The sequence below is a fragment of the Vitis riparia genome, chromosome 16 (genome assembly GCF_004353265.1).
Source record: "Vitis riparia cultivar Riparia Gloire de Montpellier isolate 1030 chromosome 16, EGFV_Vit.rip_1.0, whole genome shotgun sequence".
Lineage (NCBI taxonomy): Eukaryota > Viridiplantae > Streptophyta > Magnoliopsida > Vitales > Vitaceae > Vitis > Vitis riparia.
Window position 1 is genome coordinate 10,751,188 of NC_048446.1, and position 22,975 is coordinate 10,774,162.

General features: G+C 33.3%; 1 protein-coding gene across 1 annotated transcript; it reads right to left on the bottom strand.

Annotated features, from left to right (window-relative positions):
* Positions 1–293: 293 nt before the first annotated feature.
* Positions 294–13,356, bottom strand: LOC117933246 (CCR4-NOT transcription complex subunit 1-like). The gene is made up of 7 exons (XM_034854630.1): positions 13,246–13,356; positions 13,026–13,156; positions 11,871–11,975; positions 1,170–1,290; positions 765–1,007; positions 587–688; positions 294–482 (listed from the first exon to the last, which is right to left on the bottom strand). Exons 1-7 carry the CDS (start codon positions 13,354–13,356, stop codon positions 372–374), a joined length of 924 nt encoding a protein of 307 aa, XP_034710521.1. The 3' UTR covers positions 294–371.
* Positions 13,357–22,975: the final 9,619 nt, after the last annotated feature.

Genomic DNA, 22,975 nt, shown 5'->3' on the forward strand with positions numbered 1-22,975 from the left:
TTTTTTATATACGGCTAAATTTTTGCCCTATCACAACTCAACTACATAAAACAACCAATGGTTGATCAATTACTTCAACAAAATTAAACCCTCAAACATTTCGACCATAGCCACCATCTTAATGAAAATCACAGAAAAAAAAATATAAGTGAAAAATAATCCAAAAATGTAAGAAAAACATTACTATTTTCCCCTTTTTTGTTGGAGGGAGGGGGGGACAAATTTGCTTAAACTCATTACAGCCACTTTTTTTATTTTATTTTTATTTTTATTTCGACAACCCTTGCAAGTATATATACCTTTTATATGGTCTATCTATGGGCATTATCAGTAATAAAATTACGCTAGTTATTTACAAATGAGAGAACCAGTCAGTGCATGTTGTCGGAGACCATGCAAGATCGTGAAACCGATTCAAACAGTTTCTCAATCTCCGGCGCACACCTTGTGAAAGTTCGGCTCCAAAAGTTGTATCTTGAATTCTGCTTACACAAAAAGGAGAGAAATTCATTAACTATTTTTAGAGAAAAAACGTGTGTAACCAACCAGATAGAAAGAAGAAAAAAAGAATCATCAAATTAATTACCTTGATGAGCTCGATAAAAGTGATGAGAAGACCCCATGGGTGGGATCTATTTACAATCAGGCGTTCCAGCAAAACTCTTGTAATTTGCTCCTGGATGATTTCCTGCACCACAGAGGTTGAGACTATAAGAAGGTGATCATGTCCCGTGGGAGGGTGTTGAAAGTCGGGGGAGTCTCACCTGGCTTGCCTCAACAAACAAGTAGAGAAGGACAAAGGAGAAAAAATGTGTGTGGTTGTTGGGATAGCGCAGCTGATTTGCAATGGCATTAAGGAAGAGGTAACGCCCTTCTGTATCAAGCTCCGCAATCAGAGTCTGGAAGATGTCCATGGCAGAACCCATCAAATACAACTCCAGCGGACCATTGTGGGCCATCTGCTGTGCAAGTGGAGGCGAGCTTTTTGTTTGTAATTGCTGGATGGTCTGCAATACATACATCCACTTGGAGATTAATAAACCAAAGAGAATATCTCAATAATACGAAGAGAACCAACGGTTTGTTACTTAACCAAAACTTACAAGGTGAGAGAGAGAAATAAAAAAAATAAAAAAATAAAAAGGGAGGGGGGGCAGGGGGCACATTACCTGCATTCCCACATAAAGGACAAGGGAGTTCATCAAGGGCACATTGTACCGGGTCCCAGCTTGTGCTGCCTCATTTTGAGGCAGAAGCAATCTCTGCTTTAGAAGATCCCTGATGCCTTGTCTACAAAATAAAGCCAAGGATTATATTATACTATGAATAAGAAAAGAATTATATATATTTCGTCATAATTTTTTTAATGATGAATAACTCTTGGCACACACTTATATATATTTTGTCATAATTTTTTTAATGATGAATAATTTTCGGCAATAATGTTCCATCACAAAAAATAAAATTTTAAAATTATGAAAGTATTTACTTTTTTATAATAAAATTCTCTGTCATGAAAGTATTTATTTATTTTATTATAACGATAAGACTTGGCCACAAAAAATAGTAATTTTTTTAATTTTATCTTTGGTTACTTATTTTAGATCAACTATTCTATATCACAAATTACATATATAGTTGGTGACAAATATGGTATGACATAAAAGTATTTATTATTAAAAGCTACATATTTTGATTTTTTTCTATTTAGTAAAAAGTTTATAATAAGACATGAAAAAGTATAAAACAAAAAACTTAAATTCTAAAAACAAATTGATTTCAACAAAAAGTCAAAAAAACAAACACCACCTTAGTGATCATTGTCATTCCTCAATAATGACTTTTTATCCACAACTGGACGGTCTTTAAGAATGGATAAACCAAAGAAAGAAATCAAGAGTCTAGTATTGTAGTTGAAAATATAACCAAGTTTGAGGATGAAATTTGATTTAACATATATATATATATGAGAAGAAGCCTTCAATTTTGTGTTGTGATAGTGCTGAGGTTGTTCTACCAAAACTTAAGTTGATATGCCCCACTTCCCTTGTAATAAATGAAGTTGAGGGGTCTACCATATTTTACGTAATGCTTACTTTTATCTATATATCTAATGTTGTTTTGCTAGACTTTTTGTGCTTCTTCTTTACGCTTCTCTTTTCTTCAATGAGTTTTTAGTTTCCTCTTAGAAAATAACTAATCCTTTTATTTTGGGATCTCAAATGTTTTTTGAATGTATGATCATCGTCGTTTGATCAAAATGATATTTAATTTTATAACTAATAAAACATAGACACATAGATATATTATATAATGAGTAAAATGAATATCGATTGTGATCAAACTTCTTTTACTTTATCATTTTGTACTAAGGAACTTCCCAAATGATTGTGTTTGATTTAATAATTTTATTGTTGTCTTTCCTTTAAGTGTGTAGTCCAAAATTAGGATGAAGGTATAAACATTGCCTTTTTTTATTCAAAATATATGTTATAGACATTGCCTCTAAGTTTTATATTCATTTATATTGAAATGATATTACTCCCTTTGGTTCTTATCATCTTCATTCTTTTTAGGAACATTGGATTTGCCTTATAGTTTCCTTCATTTGAGATAAACTACATGTTGGTCCTATTAGAGAAATTTCTAATGATTTTTCCCTCATTTGAGAGCACTATCGTTCTTCATTCTCTTTTTTATTCATACACATGAGCTAATTGTCAATGCATTTTATTCTACTCCTTATTATATCCTTGTTAAAATGTGTTTGTTTTTGTGTGTGATCTTTTAAATTTGTGGAAGTTTTAATTAATTAATATTCAACTTCTTGTGTTATGTGTATTGACATTATGTAAATTATGAAATGCATTTAATAAAGGAATTTTTGGTGTTTATTAAGTTTACATAGATTGTTTGAGTGAAAATTTAGTATTTTCTAAAATTATGAAATTTGCTTCAATGGTGAAACCTAATACTACAAAAATTATTAAATATGATATAATAATAGGTATAAGATTCATAACCTCATTTACTAGAAGGAATTGAACGGGATGACCTATGATTTTAGCTTAATATGTTAAAAAAATATCCCATGAGAATCATCAAAATAAAGATCCCTTAATTTATTAAAAAAGAGTCTCATTGATTGGAACGTTCTTCTTGGATAATCAACCTATACTACATGGTCTAAATGACCGTTTTACTTGTATGCTAATTTTGTAGCTATTAATTTACTTAAGTTTATTTGGGTATTGATAGGAGAATCAAGCTCACTTATAATTTACTTAATTATGATCTCTTGAAAGTTATATGATCTAGTATGGATAACACCTAAAGGAGATGAATCAGTGTTTGAACCCTTTTCAGCCCAAAAATAAAAAACTTAAATGATTAACTATCACTTTTTAGATTAGAGATACTTAAAAAGTAACCAACACACAAGCGGCAAACCTTTTTACGTAGAAACCATCCACACAAATGTGTGGATGTAAAAACCAAGGGGTCAAAGACCTCAAATTGACAATCCAATATGTGAAAGTATAGTACACAATTTTACCTAGCAGAAACTACTCCTAAAACTTACTCCTTGGTACGTACAATCCACTTTCATCTGCCACGCAACACCTCATGTGCTTTTAGAATATCTCACCTTAATGCTTAAGGGGATACAAACCTCCTTCACAACACAGCAAAAGCAACTACAAGCTTCTTTAAGAGTTTAAGAACAAGAAGGAAAATTAGGTTTTTTTTCAACTTAGAGCATCCCATCAAAAACCTGTTTATGCAAGGTATATATAGGCCTAGGAATATAATAGACTAAATCTAAAAAATTCTAAAAATAGAACTTTTAAACATAGAAAAGACATATCTCCAAAATTCTAGAGAATTCTATCACAAATGCTCAAGCACCCTTTGAGCACTTGAGTGCTCCTAAGAGCGCTTGAACACTCTTTTCGGGGATTTTCAAAACACTTTTAAAAAATTTTCACTTAGTTTTAAAAAACTTGATCTACACCATGCCTTACCAAACACCAATTTGCTTTTCCCGAGCCTTTCTCTATTTACCTATGTAATCCCAATTGATCCAGCAACAACCTCAAGTCTCAAATGGAAAGCAAGACACAATCTAGAGAAAGTTTTAATGTTAAAATAAATGGGAAAAATTTGCCAATATTAAACCACATAAGCTAACATACCAACAATCTCCCTTTTTGGCAATTTTGTGACAAAATATAGATTACATTAGCCCCCCTCCCCCTAGTACTCTCAAATAAAGTTAACAAATCTCTCAATAAGTCTCGTCTAAACCAGTTCATTTCCTAACATGCAAATGATGATAAACCACATCCAAAGGTGAGCAATACCTCAATACTTGTAACTTGCACACACCAACAAATAAAATACCCAAGTAAAGTAATGTGTCAAAAAAACATACATAACTCATTAATTCTATCAAATTATGATAAGAGTGAAAGGGTAAATGAATGTGAGTCATGCATACAATGGATAACAAGCAATCAACCAACCAATCAATAACAATCTTCCTCTTTTTTGTCACAAAAATGACAAAGAGAATGATAAAGCAAGAAAAAAAAAAACAGGGAAAAAAAATAATGGATGTAAATTTATATCTAAATATGATCAAAAGGTTTTAGATACAAAGGATAAAAAAAAAAGTACATCCAGACCAACAAATATAGGATAAACCGAGCTAAGGAGACTTTAGTGCTAAAAGAAACTGTTTCACATAAGCATAGAACAACCAAAACTCCAAATTAGATGAAGTTTACAGAGTCGGAAGCACTTTGAGACATGAACCATAAAGCAAGGATTGAGGCCTTAAAAGCAAGCATCTATATGCTTCATGAACTTGCGATGGTGTGTGTCCACATGAGTACTTGATGCATCTATCCACAAGTGAAGCTAGTTCATAGAATCTATCAATTATAGAAGCTTAAACTCGTCACAAACAAGGACCAAGGGGCGAATGATGATCATGAAGAGCTTGCTCTCTCATGATTATTACACCCTCTAGGTATAGGTTTTAGTTGCTCATCACTCAACTCGATAGGTGGATCCTGCTCCATCACATAGATCTCCTCCTCCTCCTAAACGACCTTTAAAGTAATCGAGGCAAACATATGGCTAACATGCTTAGACCATGAACTCTTGCTGATGAGAGCATGTGGTCTAAGCATACCTAGCTACTAATCAATCTCAAAACTAGATCAACTAGGATGTGGGAGACAACCAGAATGAAAGGAAGGCTTCCAAGATGAGGTGACTCACAGTATGTAGCCATGATGTAAAAGATAACCTAGGTGATATCTATCGATTGCCCAAAGGGAATGGCATAGATGAAACAGGCAACCAACCCACAAATCTATGTTTGATGAGAGGAGTTTTGAAAAAGGTATATAAAAAGTGACATAAAAGGCTTCCAACCTCTCTCGCTAAAAATAGTTAGAAAATCAGTGTCACAAAAAGTGCTCAAGGCGATACTCCACTTGATCTCAATCCTATGAACAAAGAATTGAGCACAGTATCACTCTCAAGACATCATAAATAAGAAACACTCAATTGAAAGATCATCAAAGTCAAGAGGATGGCCATGGTAGGCTCAGGGAATAAAGGGGTAGGAGATGACTCCCTAGGATGCCTATGACTCGACACACTTAGCCTAGAGTGAAAAATGAAGACACATGAAAATCTATAAGCTACTTTGTAAAAATGAACCATTAGAAATGCTCAAGAAGAAAGCAACAACACTCTTACAAAGTTGGAACAAGTGAAAACCAAACCAAAAAAAAAATGGTAAAAGATAAGTGGACACTAAGAAAGAGCGTAGGAGATGATTAGGGATAAAGGAAATGAACACAATAAGGTGTTGGAATACTTTTTATAGCCTTTAGCATGCACAAGAGCACTCCAAGTTAGATTAGAGCTCAAGCACTTTGAGCGCTAGAAGGGCGTTGGAAGCAAATTTGAGCCATTGAGCTCTCGAAGGGTGTTAAAAGCCCTTAAGAGTGCTTGAGTACTATAAGGAGCACTTAACCTCTCCATTCCTATCATCAAGCGCTAATCTCAATAACAACACTCCTTTAAGCTTTCAAAACATCATATTTTTTTAAAATGTAAAATAGGCCAAAAGAACAACCCTTTATACTAAAAAAAAACCTTGGAAAGATATGAGAGACAACAATTACAACCTAAAGTTCTAAGAAACCAAAGAAACTTGAGATATTAGCAAGAACAAAAATAAATCAAGTAATTAGCTATACAATTAAAATCCAAGATTTCAAGAATGAATCAACATCATCCAAAGGAAATCATTAATGACTAAGTCAACCTTGAAAATATTTCAATACCAAACAAGGTATACTATGACTAAAATAAACCAAAAATATTGATTGTCAAGGGTATATATCAACTTAATATCTAGCTTACATATTTCAATTTTGAATTCTAGAAGATCATTCAATCATGTCAAAATGTAATTTATTTAACATTTAATCAATTTGAACATAGTTTGTCGATTTCTTATTTAATACAATAAATGTTAATCTACATAAATCATAACTTTTTCTCCTTCTCAATTAGATCTCATCATTTTCCTCATTTTTATTTCTTTTATTTTATTTTCAATGGTAGAGGCATTATATATGGTATGGAAATCATACTTTCAACCATGGTTGTCTTTTTCCAAGTGGGGGTGTTTCCAATTTTTGCAAGTGATGACATTATTTTCTGGGAAAGAATATTAAATTAATTTTAGCCAAGATGTCAAAGATCACTTCGGGAAACAATTTTAGACTAAGTCAAACATGATATGTGAATTTAAAAACAAGCATGGTGTTCCTTACTTTTAAGAACTTAAAATCTACTATATTAATTAAACGTAAGAAGGCTTATTAATCACTTGCCATAGAAAATTTTAAGGTTTTCTAACGTACAAAGTTTTTATTTACTTTGTTTTAATGGCTTAAAAAGTGATTTATGATATTCTAAGGAAAGTTATCAGATCTTATATAGCATAATATTGAGATATTTCAGTAGATACTAAAAAAAACAAATTAACAAAGAACTTATGAAACCTAAGATTGGCTAGAAATGGACCTAAGATTCTAAAAAATTGTACCATTTTAAAAAGAAAAATGATCCTTAGGCCCACATCTCAAGCTCTTAATCAATGAAGCAGATGCCCAAAGATTTCCTTAGAAACTCAAACCTAAGATAATCTAAGGGCTTTGTAAAGATATCAACCAATTAATGCTCAATGGGTATAAACTCTAAGGAAATTACCTTGTCTTCTATAAAATCCCTCATAAAATGATGTTGAATTTCAATATATTTAGTTTGAGAATGAAAGAAAAGATTCTTAGAGATGTTTATAGCAATCATGTTGTCACACATGACATTCATGGTGTCTTGCTCAATGTCGTAGTCACTGAACATTTTCTTCATCCAAATAAGATGGGTATAACAACTTCCTACTACAATATACTTTGCTTCCATAATGGAGAAAGATACCAAGTTTTGTTTTTTACTAAGCCATGCAACTAAATAGTAGCTAACAAAGAAACAAGCACCTAAAGTACTTCTTCTATCCTCTACATTTTTGGCCTAGTCAGCAACAAAATAATCGATGATAACAAGTGTATAGTCAAAAGGATACCACAAGCTATAATCTAAAGTCTCATTCACATATTTGATTATTCTTTTTACTAATTTTAAATATAACTCTTTAGGATTAACCCGGTATCTAGCACACACCCCCACACTAAAAGAAATATTAGGATGACTTGCAGTGAGGTACAAAAGACTTCATATCATACTCCTACAAAGCTTTTGCTCAACATATTTATTAGATTTATCCTTGTAAAGCTTTATGATAGTGCTCATAGGTGTCCTAAAGTGCTTAGCCGACTCAAGACCAAATTTTTTCAACAACTCCCTTGCATATTTAGAGTAAGAAAGAAAGAATCACTCTTAAGTTACGTAATTGGCAAGCCAATGAAAAAATTGAGTTCACCTATCATGCTCATTTCAAATTCCTTTTTCATCTCCTTAATAAAACCAAGGGCATGTTTATTTAAATTGGCTCTAAAACAATATCATCAACATAAATTGTGCCAATAAGAGTCTAGTATTAGTCTTATGGACAAATAAAGTCCTATAAACTCCTCTCTCTCGAAACCATATTTCAAGAGGTAAGTAGTAAGTCTCTTATTCTAAGCTCTAAGAGCTTGCTTAAGTCGCTAGAGGGTTTTCTTTAGTCTATACACATCATTGAGAAATTTAGGATCTTTAAAGCCCTTGGGTTGCTCTATGTATACTTCTTCCCTAAGGATTTAATTCAAAAAGGCAATACATACATTTGGTATAACTTTCTCCTTAATGAGCATGCTATAACTAAGAAAATTCTAGTGGCCTCTAACCTAGCTACAAGAGTAAAGGTTTGCTCATAATCAATTCCCTTAATTTGGGAATATCCTTATGCCACTAGTCTAGTCTTGTTCCTCACTATTATCCCATTTTGATTTTGCTTGTTCTTGAAAATTTATTTGGTACCTATCACATCTTTGTCTTTAGGCCTAGATACTAAATACCACACTTCATTCCTAACAAACAAGTTTAGTTCTTCCTATAGTATGATAGCCTAAGATTCATATTTGAGAGCTTCCTCAATGTTGTTAGGTTCTAATTCAGAGGTGTAGCAAATGAAACCTATCTCTTAGGTCTTGATTGTCTCCTTATGACCATGGAACCTTTCTTGGTTTCAATGACACTAAAGATAAGGTGATTTTAAGGTACCTTGGATTTATTCCTATTTCCCACTTTACTATTTCCTATATCTTCATCTACCTTCATGTCACTTTTGGGATCAATCACCTTTTCAGGGATGGTCTTAGGAATATCTTTAGTCTCATCCATTAGCTCATGGATGACTTCAAGGACATCTCTAATAGAACCCTAGGGTAATATATATGAATAATTTTTTTCTCAAATGGACCCATAGTCATCAATAACCACATTATATGATTTCTAGATAATTTTGGTATTCAGATTATAAACCTTATAGCCTTTACTTATGGTAGAATAACCTAGGAAAATACCTAAATCAAATTTAGAATCAAATTTTCCTAGTTTTTTCCCATCCTTGAGAATATAACATCTACTGCCAAAGATCTTGAAATATTTCAAATTAGGTTTCTTTCCTTACCATAACTCATATGAAAGACTATTGGCACTATAACAAGCAATGCCAATGGCTCGGCCCAAAAGTAAGCAGGAGTGTCATGAGTGTGGATCATTACACAAGCCATTTCTTGAAGAACATTTTTCTTTCTTTCAATTACTTTTTTTTTTTTTTCTTTCAGTCATTTCCATTCTATGGCCTAATTCTCCACCATTTCAATAGACACCCAATTCTCAAAGTTGCCTCTATCAATGAGGACATTACAGACCTTGTCCTTGGAAGTGCACTTAGTGTAAAAAAATATTTTTTTCATTGCCAATTTGTCTCTTCTTCTTGGAGAACACTTAGATTGTGTTTTTTTTTAACTTAATGTTGAATGTAATTTACTTTCAGACTAGTTGTTTCTTTTTTTAGTTTTCTTTTTTTAACTTCTAGTTTTTTTAACATTATTTTTAATTGAATATAAAAAGCTAAAATATATGGCTTTTTTGTTAATCTAAAAAGTTAGTTGATTCACACTTCTAACCCTCACACCCTACTCTCATTGTGAAAAAACAAATAACTCAATACTTAATACTATTAAGTTGCATTTAAAATTACGTTAAATTAAGTTCTATTTATATTTAAGTAAAAGAAATAAACAACTCCTTAAACTTTTTTGAACTACAAGATATTCTCTTTGATCCGCATGTATGACTTCTTTTGTTGTTGGGGTTCCAAAGTTACCTTAGACATCTCCTTCGCTCTCTTTATCACTTTCTTCCTCAATTAGTATGATAATTTTACAACTAGGGCGTTTAGAAGCAATATGCTTGCACCCTTGATACTTGAAGCATTGATAAGAATTGGTATTGGAGAAGTATGGTTGTTGTTTAAAACCAACCTTACTATTATCTTTTGATAAGATTCAACGAATGGACTTTGCAATTGAGCTAGTTTTAGAAATGGAAGCATTCTTTTTGTTAGAAGAATTATCTTGCACTAAGAATCACCAATTTTTCCTACATTCTTCCTTTTGTTGTTTTTCTACTCTTAAGGGAAAATCTACAAACATCATAAGTCCAATAAGGTTACAGTTGCACCATGTTGCCAACTTCCAGTCTTAACTCCCTAAGATAACGAGCTATAGTGTCCTCTTCTTGTACAACAAGATCACATTTTACTATAAGATGATCAAACTCTATTATATAATCTTTCACTATTGTTTGAGGTTATGAAACTTCTCATGGAAAATATTTTCTTTAAAGTTCTATTTTCTTTTCTTTTTTCCCAGTCACAATCCTTATTTTTCTTTCTCAATCATTTGGCTTTTAAGATTTTCCCTTCACAATAAGACATATTTTTTAATTTCATAGCAATTAGTTTTACCTTGCAATCATCTACCACCACCTTGTAGTCAAATACATGTTCAACATAGTGAAGCCAGGCCAATCCAAAAACTCATGATCTAGTTGCATTCTTTTTCCAAACTCTAGGATATTTACTTTGACTACAAAGTCCTGTTGTAAGTGGTGATTCCTTCCAACACAAGTTGGAGATGAACCATCTCTTATTTGGGGCTTTTGAGTTTGATAGAAGGGGTGTTAATATTTTCTTCTTCATTCTTAAAACTTTCTTCACCTGAAATCTGGTGCTGAAAAGGTTAAACTATTATAAATGTTGTTGTAGTTGCTACACTTGGTTTCTTAACTCTTCGAGCACTTGGTTTCTTCACCTGTTGAATATTCTTCATGAGATCTCATTCTCAAGAAAGATGTTCTTCAACATGTTGCACACTACAACCAGCCATGGCACCCCAGAGCATTGATATCAATTGACATGGAGATAGTACGAAAACATAGAACTAATTGATAGGAAAGAAAATACAAGCTCACCTTCCAAGAAGAACGCCAAGGTATGTTTGGTTCCTAAAAAGTATTAAAAGAAAAGAAAAAAATGTTAAGAAAAATGATTTTCTTTTGTTTGATTTCTACATAAAAAAAAATGTAAGAAAATCAAATGTATTAAGAAAAAAATGTTTAGAAAATGAAAAGTATGTGAAATGAGTTTAAATTAGTATAAAAATAATTTATTAAATTTAAATCTTTTTTTTTCACATTTTCTTTCCTTTTTCTTTTCCTCTATTTTCTTTTCCTTGCATCTTTTTTCAAATTTTCTAAGAATAAAAAATATCATATCACCACCCAAAGGAGTCCACAAAGGATACGGGGCTTAGAAAATAATCCTCCATTAATAGAATATACCATATTCATCTGTTCTTTAAAAGCCTCTATCCCTCCTAAATAAACTTTTTCTGTTTTCCACTTCCAATAGCTACAACTTGGAACAACCCTCCAACTTCTCCAATTCTCGAGTGGCACTCGATAGTTGGATCTTTCATCAATAGAAAATTGAACTTATCTTTCTTCAACGAACTTCAGTAAAGCCCTCTAAATTGCATCTGAATCTTGACTCAATGGCATAAGGTATATAGTTAGTATAAGAATTTTCACTGCATCAGTACCAGTTTTACCCCAAAAATACCCCTACAATGGTAGTTTCTGCGTCCCCTACATCTTATATGACCAAAGTATGGAGTTGGACTTCTCTTTGAACTAGGTGTTGGATCATATAATAAGACATTCCCGTCACTTTTCAATGGTCTTCCAAATCTATGTAACGCACTTCATACATGGCTTTGGCAACAAGCTTGTGATTAGACTTATCAATTGCTAGTAGGAACATCACTTTTATGTCGAGCAAAACAACAATGCATATAGCACTCTTGAAAGTGCTCCTGCAAATACATATAATGATCAAAACAAAATTTAGCTTTTAAGTATATAGGATATATATTGGAAAAAAAAAAGCATATAACTAAAAGCAAACTAATTTCAAGAAGTGCCTGTGGTGAACTAGCTAATGATAAAAAAAGCTACTAAAGCCTCCTACTTCAATAATTGGCTCCCTTTTGAATTGTGGAGATAATGTAAACATCAAAACTTAGGTTATATTTAGTTCTCAAATTATTTTGGTATCAATAATAAAAAAATATAATTAAAATTAGAATACAAATTTATATATTTTTAAATTATTTAATTTTTATATTAAAGAGTTAAAATTAGTGAAATGAATTTAAAATAGCATATAAAATAATTTATACACAAGCAATACAGATGTAAATGTAGAAATATTAGTAAACTGAAAAGTTTCTAAACAATAGTATTATAAATATAATAAAAGGGCACAAATAAATTACAGAGAGGAATAGGGAGAATAAACAGACATATCAACCACAAATAAATTGTAACTTTCTAGTTGTAGACCCCCTCAGGGTCATTTTCTTTTTATTTTATTCTTTTTTTCTTCTTCTTTTCTTTTTCTTCAGAACGCACAATAGAGCCAAAAATCAGAGATAGTTGTTTAGGACAGATGAGACATAGTTGAGCAGAAAGAAAGCTAATGGGAAAGAACAGGTGGCTGGGACAGAGGGAGCAGGTCTGTTGCTGAGAAGGATAATGAAGTGGTGAAAGTGACAGGCGAAGAAAAGGTAAAATAAAGGGAAATGTCAGCTTCGTCATCCAGATCATCACCACGGCTACTTTCATCTCTCCATTTATCAACACCATTAAACCCATTCTTGAGACTCGACTTACCCATCACCCTATCGATCCTCTCAACTCTCATATCTCTCATTATTCATACCCATGTACCCATCTCCCATCTTTCATTCCTACCCCAACATGTTCGCCACCCTCTTAGCCGCGCCAGTAAACCTATTCTCTCTCTACACTCTCCTATGGTCCTACCCACATGAATGGGAACCATGCACACGTATCCTTCGCACCCCACCATACCCATTATCCTCCACCCGATTTCCCTTTCAAAGCCTCCATTAAGATCCCATGCCATACTCGACTCAACACCACCCTCATCCCTCTCTATATCCTCATACCCACCACCATTGAACCCCTCTTTCTTTCATTAACTCATTCACCATCTCATCCTTCAATACCCATTATCACCACTATTAAACCCATATCTCATTCCAACCCTAGCTATCCAACCAAGACTTGGATGCAGATGATGAAGAAGACAACGAATTCTTCCAAGAATAGGTTGACATGTGATGCCATGTAAACCACCAAGGCTGGGCGCTTGGGAATGCCTCTCGGCATGGCCGAAGTTGGGTATATGTTGCACAGGCATGTGATGAGGTACAACCCCAGAAATCCTAAATGGTACAGGGACATGGTTTGATTGAAAGTGAGGAAGAGACAGTCGGGATGTCGGACTTTGATGAGGCTAAGTGGCATAGATATGTTGATGTGCCTAAACCTGTGCCAGTTTTCATGGAGACCTGTGGTACCTGAAAGATCTAAGAAGTGAGAGAAGAAGACCTATGCCAAGCCCGAGAGAATCAAGTACAAAACGGATGAGGTCAAGCTTGTTGATTTGCAATTCTATAAGGTTGATTATTTTGGAATGGTCCAGAGTGTTGGCAGATCGAAGGGTTGGCTGTGTCCATCAAATTGTTAGCAGATCGGAGGGTTGGCCGTGTCCATCAACTCCCCTTGTATTCGCCGTGGGTGCTTGGGTGAATGCACTATAAGGTTAAGGTATGCGCCTTTCCTAACAGCAATTGCTTTTAGGAGAGTTGGCAGCACCTGAGGTCCTACAAGTGGTATCAGAGCCAAGGTCATGGGTTTGAACCCCAGGGGTGTCGCTGGGGGGGAGATTGTTGGCAAATCGGAGGGTTAGCCGTGTCCATCAACTCCCCTTGTGTTCACTGTATAGCCTTTTGCTACAAGGCGTGCCTTGTATTTATCTACCTCTCCATGCTCATTAAGCTTTGTTTTGGAAATCCACTTGACACCAATCTTCTTTGCACCTACAAGTAAGTTATTAGCACCCAAGTATCATTCTTTTCTATGGATTTTATTTTAGAATCCATAGCAGCTCTCCACTTTGCACTTTTCATAGCTTCTTCAAAATAAAAGGGATCTCCAGATGCAAACAATGCTAGATTAGTCTCATCTTCTTCTTTAAACAAACCCTCACCCATTTCATAATCTCTCATCCAAAGTACTGGCCTTCTAACTCTCCCTTCATTGGAACTAGGTGAACTCTCTTCATCTACCAGATTTGGAGAAACAACCCCAACCTCTTCTGTACTATCTCCATCTTCACTCTCGACCCCACCTTCATTATTTGCAGCAACATTTTCTTCATTATCTCCCCATTCCAACATAGCTACCACCTGTTCTTTATAGCTCTTATCCCAATCCCAAGACTTGTCCTCTTCAAAAACTACATCCCTGCTTATTACAATCTTCTTGGCTATTAGATCATAAAGCCTATAAGCTTTAGACTCTTCACTAACTCCGAACAACACACAAGTAAAACTTTTATCTTCCAACTTGGTTCTCTTGATATCAGGTACATGAACATGTGAGATACAACCAAACACTCGAAAATGTTCAACTGAAGGCTTGACTCCACTCTAAGCTTCCTCCGGAGTCATGTTCTTCACTGTTAGAGTAGGACTTCCGTTTAGAATATGCACTGTCCAATTCACAGCTTCTAGCCAAAAAGTCTTTGGAATCTTCTTTTCTGAAATCATACTTTGAACCATGTTCATGATGGTTCGATTCTTCCTCTCTACAACTCCGTTCTGTTGTTGAGTGTAAGTTGTTGTCAAATGCCTCTTGATGCCATTTTCTTTAAAAAATTCATTAAAGTCTTGTGAAGTGAACTCACGTCCTCGATCAGTAAGCAAACACTTAATATAGGAACCTGTTTCTTTCTCAACACAACTTTTATATTGTTTGAAGATAACTAAAGCTTCATATTTTTCAACCAAGAAGTAAATCCATGCCTTTTGACTAAAATCATCAATGAAGCTAATTAGATACCTCTTTTTGCTATTTGAGATCGGTGTGATAGGGCCACATATGTCAGCATGAATGAGCTAAAGTTTCGAAGAAGCTCTCCAAGTGCTCTTCTTTGGAATTGGATTTCTATGCTGCGTTCCAACCATGCAATTAGTGCATACAGTTTTTGAAGCTTCAAATTGTGGTAGTCCATTCACCATCTTGTTGTTTTGAAGAGTTCTCAATCCTTTGTGACTCAAGTGTCCATATCGGCAATACTAAAGATGTGATAAGTCTTTTGTAGTTGTGTGAAAGCAAGCTGGTTTCTTTGGTTGTGGCACAACCAACAAAATAAACATTCTATTGGCAGACATCTCTGCTTGAATGATCAAGCCCTTCTCAAGATGATAGATTTTACACTTGTTATGTTGAATAAGAATCGCTAAACCTTTCTGCTGCAGCTGCCCAATGCTTAGTAAATTGTTCTTCAACTTAAGCACATAAAAAACCTTGGTGACTACATGATTGAATCCATTCACTTTCAGCCTTACATTACCCTTACCCATCACCGTCATTTTTGAGTTGTTTCCCAGCTTCACCATCTGCCTGAAGCGTTCATTGAAGTTGCAGAAGAGAGTTTTATCTCCACACATATGATTGCTGCAACCAGAATCTAAAAACCAAACATCCTCCTTTTTTGCTTCATTTATCTCAACATAGGACATCAACAACATCGCTTCTTCTTCTCCAATCTCAGCAAAATTAGCCTCTTTGTCCCAACTTGGGCACTCATATTGAAAGTGTCCAAGTTTGTGACACTTGTAGCATTCTACAGTATCTTTGTTGAAGAATTGGCGTCCTCTACCTCTACCTCTACCTCTTCCTCTAGAGGATCCGCGACCACGACCTCTTCCTCCTGCACTTTCTTCATGAATTACCTTGAGTGCCTGCTCTTCTCCTTTATGCCTATGGAACTTCTGCTCATGAACAATTAAGGAACTTTGCAGTTCATCAATTGATAGGAGATCAATGTCATTTGACTCCTCAATTGAACAAACAATATAATTGAATTTGTCATTCAATGATCGAAGTATTTTTTCTACTATTGTAACATCTCTCATTTTTTTCACCATGAACTCTCATCTTATTGGCTATAGACATCCCTCTTGAAAAATAGTCAGAGACACCTTCACCAAATTTCATCTCAAGAGTTTCAAACTCTTTGCGAAGAGCTTGAATAATGGATCGTTTTACCCTTTCACTGCCCTCATACTTCTTCTTCATGGAATCCCATATCTGTTTGGATGTGTTCTTCTGTAGGATGGTTTCTAGAATCGTTCGATGGATAGCTTGAAACAAATAATTTTTCACCTTCAAGTCTTTCAGCTTCATCTCATCAAGTTTCTTCTATTGTGCCTCTGTCAATACTGCTCCGCTTTCTGGCTCAACATAACCAGTCTCCACAAGACTCCAGTACTCCTTAGATCTTAAAATTTTTTCCATCAACATGCTCCAATGATCGTAATGACCATCAAATCGAGGAATAATAGGTTGCACAAAATTCCCTTCAGTTGTCATCTCTCTTATTGCTACAAATTACAAAAGCTGCCGCTTTGAACCTGGCTCTGATACTAGAATGTTGTGAATCAAAACTGAATGGAACAAAACTGGGAAAAATCCACATCTATTGATCAACAACCTTAGCTAATAAAATAGCCTTACAATAACTAATTGATAAGAAAAATAGCCCATGTTTTACACTAACAAATAACGTGGTAAAGAGTAGAGAATAAGTCAAAGCTAAAAAATACCCTGCTTATAAAACTACCCTGCTTAATAGGGATTATTAAAACAAAAAAAACTAAACAATCAGAAAACTTAAATCTTGACACCCTCCCTTAAACTAACTACTAACATCAATTAGTTTACATTTGGAACTTCACGAACACCCATCAACTCTCTCAGCTTCAGAAACATGTCAAGTTTGAGAGGCTTAGTCATCATGTCTGCAATCTGATCTTGTGTACCATAATGAACTAATTCCACTACTCCTTCTTTAGTAAGATCACGCAGAAAATGAAAGCGAACATCTAGGTGTTTGCTTCATCCATGCATCACTGGATTCTTTGATAATTTAATTGTTGAACTATTGTCACAAAACACAGTAGTACAATTACCTTTATATGACTGAGCTTCTCCAAGATTGTCCTCATCCAAACAACTTGACATGCACAGGATGTTGCGGTTATGAATTTAGCTTCAGTTGTGGAGAGTGAAACAACAGGCTGCTTTCTAGAGGACCAAGACACAGCTCCGGAACTCAACATGAATACATACCTTGATGTGCTTTTCCTATCCTCCAAATCACCGATATAGTCACTATCAGTAAATGCAACCAATTTATCATTCCCTTCCTTCTTGTAGAAGATCCTAAGATTTGTTGTGCCTCTCAAATATCTTAACACCTTCTTTGCAGTCTATAAGTGAAGCTCAGTTGGCTGCCCCATGTATCTACTAATTAAACTCACTACAAACATCAAGTCAAGTCGAGTTGCTGTTAGATACACGAGACTCCCTACCATTTGCGTGAAGAATGTTGCATCAACCTTGACTCCATTTTCATCTTTGAAGACTTTAAAACCTGTAACAATCGGACTATGGACAGAATTGCTCTCCTCCATCCCAAATCTTTTCAACACATCTAAGGCATATTTCTTTTGACTGATGTAAATGCCATAAGTCTTCTACAACACTTCAACTCCAAGAAAATACCTCATCTTTCCCAAATCAGTCATATCGAACTCACGCATCATAAAGCTCTTGAACTCATAAAACATTGATTCATCATTTCCAGTAAAAATGAGGTCATCAACATACAAACTCAAAATTAAAATTTTACCTCCTTTGCTTGTTTTGACGAACAAGGTATGCTCACTGTGGCACCTCTCAAAGCCTTCATTCACAAAGTGTGCTTCTATACAACTAAACCAAGCTCGTGGAGCTTGTTTGAGTCCGTATAAGGCTTTCTTCAGTTTGTACACCTTGTGCGGATTGTCATTTTGCTCATAGCCTCTTGGCTGCTCAACAAACACCTCTTCACTTAGCTCTCCATGGAGAAAGGCTAATTTCACATCTAGTTGGTAAATTGTCCAATTCCTTTGAGCTGCAAGAGCAATAATCATTCCAACTGTATCCATCCTTGCCACCTGCGCAAAAACCTCTGTGTAATCAACCCCATGTTGTTGGCAAATCAGAGGGTTGGCCATGTCCATCAACTGCCCTTGTGTTTGTCGTGGGCGCTTGGGTGAATGCACTATAAGGCTAAGGTATGCATATTTCCTAACAGCAATTGCTTTTAGGAGAGTTGGTAGCGCCTGAGGTCCTACAAGTGGTATCAAAGCCAAGGTCACGGGTTCGAACCCCAGGGGTATCGCTGGGGGGGAGATTGTTGGCAGATCAGAGGGTTGGCCGTGTCCATCAACTTGTTGGCAGATCGGAGGGTTGGCCGTGTCCATCAACTCCCCTTGTGTTCGCCGTGGGCACTTGGGTGAATGCACTATAAGGTTAGGGTATGCACCTTTCCTAAACTAAGGTCCTACACAAAGGTTGAGAAAGGATTGCCTTGATTCTAAGTGCTGCGTGGGTACCTTCATGGCCAGCCACTTTGATAGACACTATTGTGGCAAGTGCAGTCTTGCATATGTTTACCAGTAGGAAGGATGGAGGGTCTGGGTCTTGTGATTTCAAGGAAGTTTGGATTCTCATATGGCATGAGCAAAGGAGATGGGATGAAGCTCTCGTTCCTGCCAGCATCCTTCTATCTTTGGGTTTCATTCTCTCTATCTTTGACATCATTTAGCATGGCCACCTTTTGCATGGCCACCTTTGGGCCATGTGTCACTCTCCAAATTCCTTCTTTCGGTTTTAAAAATAATCCCCCAATCCCTTTTTGCAAATAGTTTTCCAATTTTTAGTTCTTCCAATAATCTTCATTCTTCATATGCTTATCCCTCCTTAGAATTTTAAGTCAGCAAAATCCTATTTTTCATGTTTGTCTATTTAATTATTATTATTTATTATTATTATTATTATTATTATTTTATTTATTTATTCATTCTTTTTTTTTTAAATAAAAAAAATAAAATTCCATTTTTCAACAATTCCACAAAATTCTAATCTCAAAATTTAATTTCCAATTTCCAAAATTCCAATTTTCGCAATTACTTATCCAATCATTATTATTTCTGTTATTACTATCATTCCGTTTATTTGTTTGTTCACTTATTCATTTATTTAAACTTCTTTCTCCAAATAATTCTTCAAATTTCCAATTTCTAAACTCAATTTCCAATTTTCACAATTATTTATTTAATCATTATTATTTTCGTTATTACTATTATTTCGTTTATTTATTTATTTACTTATTCATTTATTTAAAACTCCATTTCTAAATAATTATTCAAATTTCCAATTCTTAAATTCAATTTCTAGTCTTCACAATTATTTATCTAATCATTATTATTTTCGTTATTGTCATTATTCTGTTTATTTATTCATTCACGTATTCCGTTGATCACTTTTATTTCCGTTATCACTATTACTTTAGTTATTTATTTATTTATTTATTCATTTGTTTAAAACTTCATTTCTAAATAATTCTTCAAATTTTCAATCTCTAAATTCAATTTCCAATTTTCACAGTTATTTATCTAATCATTATTACTTTCGTTATTATTATTATTCCATTCATTTATTTATTCATTTATTTAAAATTTCATCTCTAAATAACCCTCCAAAATTCCAATTTTTGAATTTAACTCTCAATTTCTAAAATTCCAATTTTCACATTTATTGATTTATTTATTATTATTATTATTATTATTAGCATTTTATTTGTTTATCTTCAAAAGAATTCCACCTTCGACTCGAACGATTTACAAAGATTCCAATTTATATAATTAAATTTTCACAGTTTCTGCTTCTTAAATAATTTTCAATTCCGGTTTCTTTCAAATTTAATCTCCAAGTTTCCGATCCTCAAATTCAATTCCCGAAACTTCGATTTTCAAACAATCCTCGAGACTCCAATTTTCAAATAAATTTCGAAAATCCAATTTTCTCCCGAACAGTTTTAAGTTCACTCTTGTTTTCAAATAATCTTCTGTTCTTCTCGATTCTCAATAAGCACGAAGACAATTTTCATAATTATAGACTAATGGAACTTGTGAGATTAATTCATGCGAGATCGATTGGGCTTTGGTGGGACCCAACATATGTGATTTTCTCATTGACTGTTTGATTGATATACTTGATTGGTTTGCCTCATTCTGTGACCATGCACACGGTTATTTTGTATTTGTGCACTAACCTTGTCTCTTATGATAGCGCTCAGCTTGTGACTAAGGTACGCCTTGTACCCGACAGTGTTTATTAATTTATTTGTTATCATGCATGTCTTATTTTCATACATTTGATTACTATTCAGTATCCAGTTTAATCAATCAATTGTCATACTTGCTACATCTTATTTAGTAGAGACCCGTTTTTAAGGACTTAGAAGGGTGCTACGGTTTTTACCGTACCTTCCCAATAAGTAACCTGACCCCTGGACCCAACTCGGTTTTTCACAGACTTGTTTTTCGTTCAGGAGTCACGCTTAGGGTTTTTCTTTCTTATTTTGTTTTCCCTTTAAAAATAAAACAAAAATAAGTGGCGACTCCAAGTCATTTTCTAAAGAAATAAATCATTCTCAAATAAAAAGCGAGTTTCACCATCGAGTGGGAACACATCGTGCGAAATACGGGGTCCACACTAGTTTTCTATGTTCAATTCCCATATGCTTAATTAAGACAATCAAGGTTGAATTATATAATTTTTTTAATTTTCCACTCAATTAATTGCAAAGGTCTCTGGACTAGAGAAAAAAAACCTCCAACTGGTGTTTAACACTTTATATTCAAATTTCACTCATCTAATTTTATTTAAATTTTCCAATAGTTGATTGGTGACATAATTAGATCCAAAAGCACCAAAGCTACTAAAGAGGCATAAATCACTTCGAATGTGCAAAAAAATCTTTCAATAATTTCACCTACTTATAACTGATTTCCAGACCTGTTTCTAAAATTTTGAATCATAAACATCATTATTGAATGTGCTTTATAGAAAACGCACATGTATAGGATAAGAAAATTAGAAAGAAAAAAAAATAAAGAAAAATAAAAAATAAAAAATAAATTTAAAATGAATAAATTATTTTTATATGTTAATTTAAATTTATTTTATTTATTTGAACCTTTTGATATAAAAATTAAATAATTTAAGAATAAATAAAGTTATAGTTAATTTTAATTTTTTTTTATATTTTTCATAAAATAACCATGAAAAAAATATTTTTTGGAACCTAAGCATTACCAAAAAAAAAAGGTCTCAAAGGATTTAAAAAATAAAACATAATTGTCAACTAGAATTGATAAATTTCAAGATATGTTGATAAACCTTATTGTGCAATCTTTTGTGGCTGACCGTTGAGCAACCAAAATTAGTACCATTGCTCCCTTCCTCAATGAGGTATTACACACCCCACTAAATTTAGGTGCATACCTTGAAAATCTTGTTCCAACTTGCTTATTGTAAGAATATATACTCAATTTTTTTAGATGAAAAATGTAGACCGAACTGCTTCTAACTCTAAATTGTGGTATGATTGAGAATTTATACTTTGGAAGAAGGAAAAGAATATTTTCTTTAGAAATGAATACCCGTAAAAAATCATTATATTATGAAAAATCAATTAAAAGCATCCAATTTTGAGGTAATGGCTAATGAGTGCTTTTCTTTTTTAACTTTTGATAGTTATAAATATGATACATAGCAGGTTTGTGTAGACTTTGCCACAAACGAATGGTAGTAGTCCAGCTGCAACCTCTCATTTTCACTCACTTCTCATTTTGTCTGCTTACATGCTGCCCACCCTTAGGCTAGGTTTGGTCGTGGGAAATTAAATTTTGAGGAAAAATATAAGTGAAAGGAAATGGAGGAAAAAAAAAATAGGATGAAGAAAATGAATAAAAAAAAGTTTGAAGTTAATAAATTATTTTTTTTATTATATAGAGATTAAATAATTTAAATATAAATAAACTTTTAATTGATTTTATTATATTTTATTTTTTTATATATTTTTATAATGAAATTAAATATAAAAACTATTTTTTTAATAATTTTTTCTTTCTTTAATATTTTGTGAATCAAATATAACTTCAATATTTGGTGAAAAAGTATGCCTTTTAATAAAACAAAACACCTTAGAAAAAAACCCTCAATCAACTGCTACCCTACTGCCTCTTCGTAATTTAATATTTTCAAATTTTCTTTTAAAATTACAATTGTAAACTAAAATTTTAATTTTTTTAATGTTAAAAATGGACTTATAAACATTGGCACAAAATGAAATCTAAGGATTCTTTTGAATCCACTGCACACACAAATTTCAAAAAGTCTTGTAAAAATAGACAATATTATAAAATAAAATAAAAAACTTTTTACAAGAAAATACTTTTCCCCTTATTTTTTCACTTTGATCATAATCTAAAAGCAGACAATGAAATTGTTTTTTTTTTTTATTTTGAAAATCAATTAAGACTCTGAAGTGACTTATTCCTAGATAACTTTGTCAAAAGGTAAGAACACACATATGGTTCTTTTGTAATTTCTAAAACTTATAGAAAAATTTTGTGAAACCTTTTCTTTTTTATGAAACATTTTTTTCTCATGTACAATCGTTTTGTCCTTGAAGGAATAGGTAAAAATAGGGAATTGAATTTTTAATTTTTATGATTTAGTTGCTTAATTCTAAATTTATTATCAAATTTTCTTCTTACAAACAAAATATTATCTATTATCTCTTTTTTATTGGAGATTTGTT